Source organism: Bidens hawaiensis, unplaced genomic scaffold, assembly GCF_021521415.1.
Source record: "Bidens hawaiensis isolate Kalapana, Puna unplaced genomic scaffold, B.hawaiensis_p1.1 tig00004618_1, whole genome shotgun sequence".
NCBI classification, from domain to species: Eukaryota; Viridiplantae; Streptophyta; class Magnoliopsida; order Asterales; family Asteraceae; genus Bidens; species Bidens hawaiensis.
The window spans coordinates 23,867-30,678 of NW_027491282.1; the positions used below are offsets into that span (position 1 = coordinate 23,867).

The window sequence follows — 6,812 nt, forward strand, 5'->3', positions numbered from 1 at the left end:
TATGATGAATTTTTTTTTTTAAAATATCATACGAAAAAGTTATAGACGTTCTAAAATGATAGGGGTATTAACATGTGTCATGCATGTGGAGAGAGAAAATATGTACAATTACCTCTATGCTCTCTTCCTTTTAGTCCACACTTAACACATATCAATTATTTATAGGCTTCTCACAATTCTCATTTTTGTTACCTCTGTGTAGAATAATTTCACCCTTCATATCTAACTCACACAAATTAACACGCAGTCCATACAATCACCATCATTCCTAGAAACTTCCCACCTATATTATTATCATTATCACACACCATTCTCTTCTTCATATTCATGTTAACCGACACCCATTTCACAAGTTCTCACAGTTTCCTACAAATATCACAAACTCCCATCTGGGTATCAACAAATTATCAATCTTAAACCATGGAGACCAACACCCATCAATCATCTTTCTACCAGTTCAGTGATCAGCTTCGTGTTCAAACCAACAACCTCTCGTTAAACGACTCCATCTGGAGCACCAATTACGCCGCCAGACGCCCGGAAAAAGACCGCCGGAACTTTGACATCCACGTCGGCGGTGAGTTTAGCAACTCCGGCACTGGAAACACCAACTCAGATTTTAATGGGTTTAACTTTGATTGGAAAATTGGGTCCAATAACAATAATAATAGTTATAATAATAATGATTTTGGGATTAATGGTGGGTTTAATAAGGGGATTTATTCAAAACCCAGTTTGAATAATAATATTAATATTAATTTTGGTGTGAATAAGAAAGATGGGAAATTGGGTGAGGAGGATAATAATAATAATAATAATAATAATAATAATAATAATAATAATAATAATAATATGTTTGTGGGTAAACATGGGAAGAATAAGAAGAAGAGTAATAATAATAATGGTAATGAGAAGGATGATGGTAATAATAATAATAAGAATAGTGTTGATAAGAGGTTTAAGACTTTGCCACCGTCGGAATCTTTGCCGAGGAATGAGACTGTTGGTGGCTATATTTTTGTTTGCAACAATGATACTATGCAAGAGAATCTTCAAAGACAGCTTTTTGGTATGTTTTTTTTCTTCATTTAATTTGATCAATTTTGTGTTAATTTTATGCTTGTATAGTTGTGTAAGTGTTGCTGGTTTTTATTATTCAAGATTTAGGATGTGATTTTTTTAAAAATAAATTAAGGGTGTATTTGTTTTTTCAAGATTTAGAGTGATTTTTTATATTTTGTTTTGTTTTGTTTTTGCAATTGTACATAGATAATAATTTGTGTAACACCTCTAGGTGATAATGTTTTAAGGATAAGAGAACAATTAAACTTGTTTTTAGGTCAATGTTGAATTGTGGCCACAAATTAGAACATGGGTTGGTTTTTGATGTTCTTGACTCCTTCCACATGGTCAAATTTTAGTTTCTGGAAGATTTTACAAATTGGTTACACATTTTTTTGAGTTAAAACAATAACATTTTTTTTCCTAAATTTTTTTGGACATCTTTATTGTTTACCTATAGCTATAGCTCTGCTGTCGGTGGGATTTTACTGGGTATGATTGATTGATTGATTGATTGATATTGTTTACCAGTTCTTGAATAATTTATGAATGTTTTTTTTTTATTTTTTTACAGATTTAGGTATAGTAATATTATGAATTTGCCTAATAATATTCCATAATCTGAATTTCAGGTTTGCCTCCTCGCTACCGGGACTCGGTTAGGCAGATCACACCCGGTCTGCCTCTTTTCCTTTACAACTACTCCACTCACCAGCTTCGTGGTGTTTTTGAGGTAATCAATCACATTCATTTAACTTCTAGAGCAAGTTTCATGTAATTGATTTCTATTTTAATAAAAGATGCTTTTATAATTAAAATTATAATATAAAGTGCATATGTTGCAACTTTAATAGGCAGCCTGACCTAACAGAATATTAACATGGAATTTGGTTTCAATGATTAGGCTGCAAGTTTTGGTGGAACAAACATCGACCCGACCGCTTGGGAAGACAAAAAGAACCCTGGCGAGTCGCGCTTCCCGGCTCAAGTGCGAGTCATCACTAGAAAGTTAGCTGAGCCGTTAGAAGAAGACTCGTTCAGGCCAATTCTTCACCACTATGACGGCCCTAAGTTTCGCCTTGAACTCAACATCCCTGAGGTAAATTACCCTTTTACCCTTCCGGTCCTTTGTAACACATTTCGACATCCAAATCGCTTAACAAGTGTTTTGTTGCAGGCACTCTCGCTTTTGGACATATTTGACGAGAACAAGAACTGAGACACATTCGAAGAAATCCATATGTATTATAAAGGAGAATGAGAAATGTATTTAGTCATATATACATAACTAATATATGTTAAAATCGAGCAAAGTAGTACATGTAAGTGTGTAACCATGAAGATGATGGTTCCTTTGTTTGGCTCGGTATATATGCAAAAATACAAACTCGGTTTGAATTAATAAAATATAATGCGACTTTTATTTATATGTTAAGGTTTGATGTTTGTATGTTCGATGCGCTTTTTTTAGCCTGTTTGTTATAGGATTTGAATCATCGACCTTAAAAAAAAATGGAAAAGAAAAGTGTTTCTTTTTATGTGATATAGCAGATAAAGAAAGTATACCAATAGAAGGTTCGTTTAATATTAATTTGGTTATGGTTGAACGGTTCAACCAACAGGTTCAACATCACAATCTTGAAATGGACAAAGTGGTTGGGGTAGGGGTAGTTTGGACCATTGAATGTTTTGACTTTGCAAGCCACCAACTCAAGCCCAATATTCAACATGTGGTCCAAATACTGACACTTTCTAATATTCTAGAATTCTATTTTTTAGATGATCAAAGTGATCATATTAAGTTCTTCTTGTCAACAAAATAAAAAAAATGGTATCAAAACTTTTCTGAAGATTTTCATTCCGCAAGCAATTTGAAGCAAAAATGGCTATACTAAGGTTAGTGTACAAATAGGTTAGGAAGTCAACAAAATGTCAAAATAACGACTCTGATAAAAGTACTGGTAAACACCAAAGGTTTTCACTTTTCACCCGCCTTTTGACCTTCGTACTTTTCTGTGTGATGAGTCAACGGAGGAGGCTGACTTGGGGTTTGAGATGAGATCCCAAAGAATCATAAATGCCACTACAATGGTGACGGAAAGACTTGCGCAAAGCAAAGCGTGCTCGGCCTTGTCGAGTCTTTCTTCATCGTTGGCAATCTTTTCTATATCTTGTCTACAAAACAACTTAACACGAGTTAGCAATAATCTGAAAAATGGGCCAACAAGACCACACTCTCTGGCCCAACTATCAACATGTGGGCCCAATTTCCGTCATTAAGGGCTTAAATGTCATTATATTCCCATTATTAGTGATTTTTTTTAATCTTGTTTTAGGGTATATCATGGATGCAAAATTGCAAACCACATGTTAATAAATTTTTAAAATCAAAAAAGTGTTTTGACTTTTCAGGTCAAAAGGCAAAAAGAATAGTCCACATTGAGGCAAACAACATGTCAATAATGAATTTTTTTTACTTCTTTAACATTATCAAATTATGGAATTCAAGAAATGAAGCTTATATTTATGTTTTGTACAGCCAACTTTACCTTAACATGATGTTTTCTTTAACAACCGACTCCAAACAAAACGACACAGAAGCCTTCCATGGCTCCAAGTCCGTAAATTCTTTCTCCTGAAATCATTAACCATGACACGTTAACAAAAAGAAGGTAGCAATAAGCACCTATAGGTGAATTTCATCTCGTTTATTGGTTTGACCATTAACGAGCTAGTATGGGTTATTTTTTTCACTCCACCTGGTCAGATGGATAAATTTAGAAAAAAACAAAAAGAAGGGTCTAAAATGTAAACCAGTTGAAAGTCATGCACCATGTATTGGATAATATTAAACCTCATAAATTTGTTTCATTAAAAAAAATTAGATTTCACTATTACTTTACTTTTACTTATAAATTTAAATAGAAACAAATATAAATGTTTGCAGTACCCAACCTTGCTCAGTTTGATTGGTTCTGTATATAGAACCATCAAACTGAACCATCTTGAGACCACTTCGGTTTATAGTTCGAACCTACTTACCATGGTCTCTTTCCACGGCCGGAACTCCTTGATCTCCAACCGCGCTTGCTCCACGAGCCCCGAATACTTCACAATGTCCTTATCAAGCTGTGAAAAAGCATCCCCTTGTACCTTATCCAACTCATTAATATTATTTTCCAACAACAAAGTATCTTCCAATAACCTAACTTTTTGCATCAAAATCTTTAAAACAGCATCACCATGTATTCTCCCATTACCTTTGGTCACACTATCAGGAACTTTCATCACAATCCCCTCAATCTTTCTATCAAACTCATCATCCGGTTTCCTAAACCCGTTATTATCCGTTAACACAGTCCGGTTAACGTTTGACAACTTTCTATCAGTCGATTCCCCAGACGCCATAATCAAATCTTCAAGCATTTTCTCAAGTGCATCGACGCCGTACGCTTCAAAAACACTAAGCGTGCAATAAAACTCCGAACCATAATGAGTTATTAATCTTAACATTATGTATCTGGCCCATTTTGGTTCGGGTAACTTAAATACTGTCGATGTTTAACATTTTCCGCTACAAATGTTCCAAGGTCATACCATGTTTCGGTTGGAAAAACCAAACTACCAGATAATTCAAATTGTTTGAAATTTGACGAATGATGTTCGAAATTTGCGATTGTTATTGCGTCAACTAATGTTTCTTCTGCGAGCTCAATGACAACATATTTATCGGTAACCGAACACGGGTTTCTTAAATACATGTCATGATCTTCCCCTAAAATATTGCTTGCACCTTTGGCTTCTTTATCATGAGCCACAACTTTGGCTCCTTTCGACGCGGCTGCATAGTTGTACTTGGTTCCATCTGGCTTGAGACGATGGGTGATGTTGACTAGCCCGTTTGGCCCACCACTTAACCTGTTACCTTCGAGATATGCTAAATGAGCTCGGCCCTTTTGCACCTCTTCTTGTTTATGCTCTAAATAAATGTCTTGAACTTGTCGTTCACAAACGAATGTCGAATAACATAAAACTTTCCAAAATAATTCTTCGGTCGGGCTTGTGTCTTGAAGCGGGTTATCCTCGGTTTCATCAAGGTCGGGTTGGTTAGTTGTTGAGTCGTTATAAATTGTAGAGATATTGAACTCTAAACGAACCGGGTCGGTATGATTTAGAGCTTGATTTTTAAGGGGTGGATATGAGCTAATATTAGTAATGTTCTTGTTAAAAACACCTACAATCCCTGCAAGAATTACATCAAATATAACTCCAAAATTCACTCACTTATGAGCAGGGGTGCAAACGAGCTGAGCCTGAGCTCAAGCTCGGCTCGTTTCAAGCTCTTTTTTATAAAGCTCAAGCTTAGCTCATATATTATTTATTAATTGATTTATCAACATTTTTAACTATCTTTATATATTTCAAGAAACCTTAAACATGTGAAAGCTCAAAAGAGCTAAAATTTAAAAATACACAAGGCTCAAGCTCTGGCTAGATAACTAAAAGAGTTTTATTTGATGGCCGAGCTCGAAAAAGCTCGGCTCGTTTCAAGATTATTATTGATCCGATCTCAAGTAGCTCGTGAGCAGCTCGACTCGTTTGCACTCCTAACTATAAAACAAAACTAAGGGTGTTAATCGTTTCAGGTTAGTGGGTTAACTGGTTGAAAACTGCAACCCAAACTCGACCATATTATTAATCATGTTAAAGATTTGAACCCTAACCCGTACACACAAAAACTCGGGTCGACCCGAACCCGACTGGCCCGTGTATTAAACTTGTCATGTTATTCAACCCAAAACTTTTTGTTTTTTTTCATGTCAGGTTCGGGTCGTGTCAGCAATTTCCGATCATAGGCAAAACGAAGAACAAATTGTTAAACCCGTGATCCAAGATCACGTGATCACATACATATACATCAATCCATGCAATGAATTCAATGCCTATAAACATTAAACAATGTAATGAAAGCATATACTAATTTGTAACAAATTGGATACAAAATCCAATAAATATTGAGATAAGAAACCTTGATTGGGGCGAAACGTAGAGAAAGAGATGATAAAAGGAAACCAAAACGTAATGATTAAAGGCAACGAGAGTTTTAAGAAACTCTCTTTTTCGGATTTCTTGATGAATAATGATTTAAGGTTTTGTACGTCTGCAGATGCGTCATGAATAATGCTGATGGCTTTCTTCTTCATACCTCGTGGTTTTTTATTTTAGTTACGTAATTAAGAGTGGACAGGAGAAGTTTACCTGTCTTACGAGGAACACACTTTTTGTCTTCCGGTATATTTGGAAGGGTATTACATGAACATAACTACATGTTTTTGGTGAATGACTTATTAGTCCCTTGAAGTTTTTATGGTGTGAATAAAATTGGTTTAGTAAGTTAAGGGCGTTCAGTATTTGAAGCAGACTCGAAAATTTGAAACTCGATTGAAAATGAATTTAAGTTAAGGGTGTTCGGTATTTGTGCTTTACGATTCGAATATAAAACTTCTAAGACTTTAAGATTTACCATTTAGATTCGTAACATTTAGATGTGAATTTCGAATCGGGTGCTAAATTAGTTTGAGTGTTTGATATCTGATTCTTTGAATACCATTAAATATAACAATCAACCTAAGGGATGTCAATGAGACGGATAAAGAAATCAAACTCTTATACCTTGTTTAAATCGTGCTTCGTGTTTGTCCAATGCTCGTTAGTCTCATACCCGTCCCAAATGTTTTAGATACATGGAT

At 35.0% G+C, this 6,812-nt stretch overlaps 1 protein-coding gene and 1 pseudogene across 1 annotated transcript; one reads left to right on the plus strand and one right to left on the minus strand.

Annotated features, from left to right (window-relative positions):
* The first annotated feature begins 306 nt into the window (after nucleotides 1-306).
* Nucleotides 307-2,372, plus strand: LOC143627203 (DCD domain-containing protein NRP-B-like). Its single transcript, XM_077097085.1, has 4 exons — nucleotides 307-1,069; nucleotides 1,695-1,795; nucleotides 1,967-2,161; nucleotides 2,240-2,372. Exons 1-4 carry the CDS (start codon nucleotides 421-423, stop codon nucleotides 2,279-2,281), a joined length of 987 nt encoding a protein of 328 aa, XP_076953200.1. The 5' UTR covers nucleotides 307-420; the 3' UTR covers nucleotides 2,282-2,372.
* Nucleotides 2,373-2,983: 611 nt separating this feature from the next.
* Nucleotides 2,984-6,266, minus strand: LOC143627243 (SUN domain-containing protein 5-like; annotated as a pseudogene).
* Between the last annotated feature and the right edge of the window lie 546 nt (nucleotides 6,267-6,812).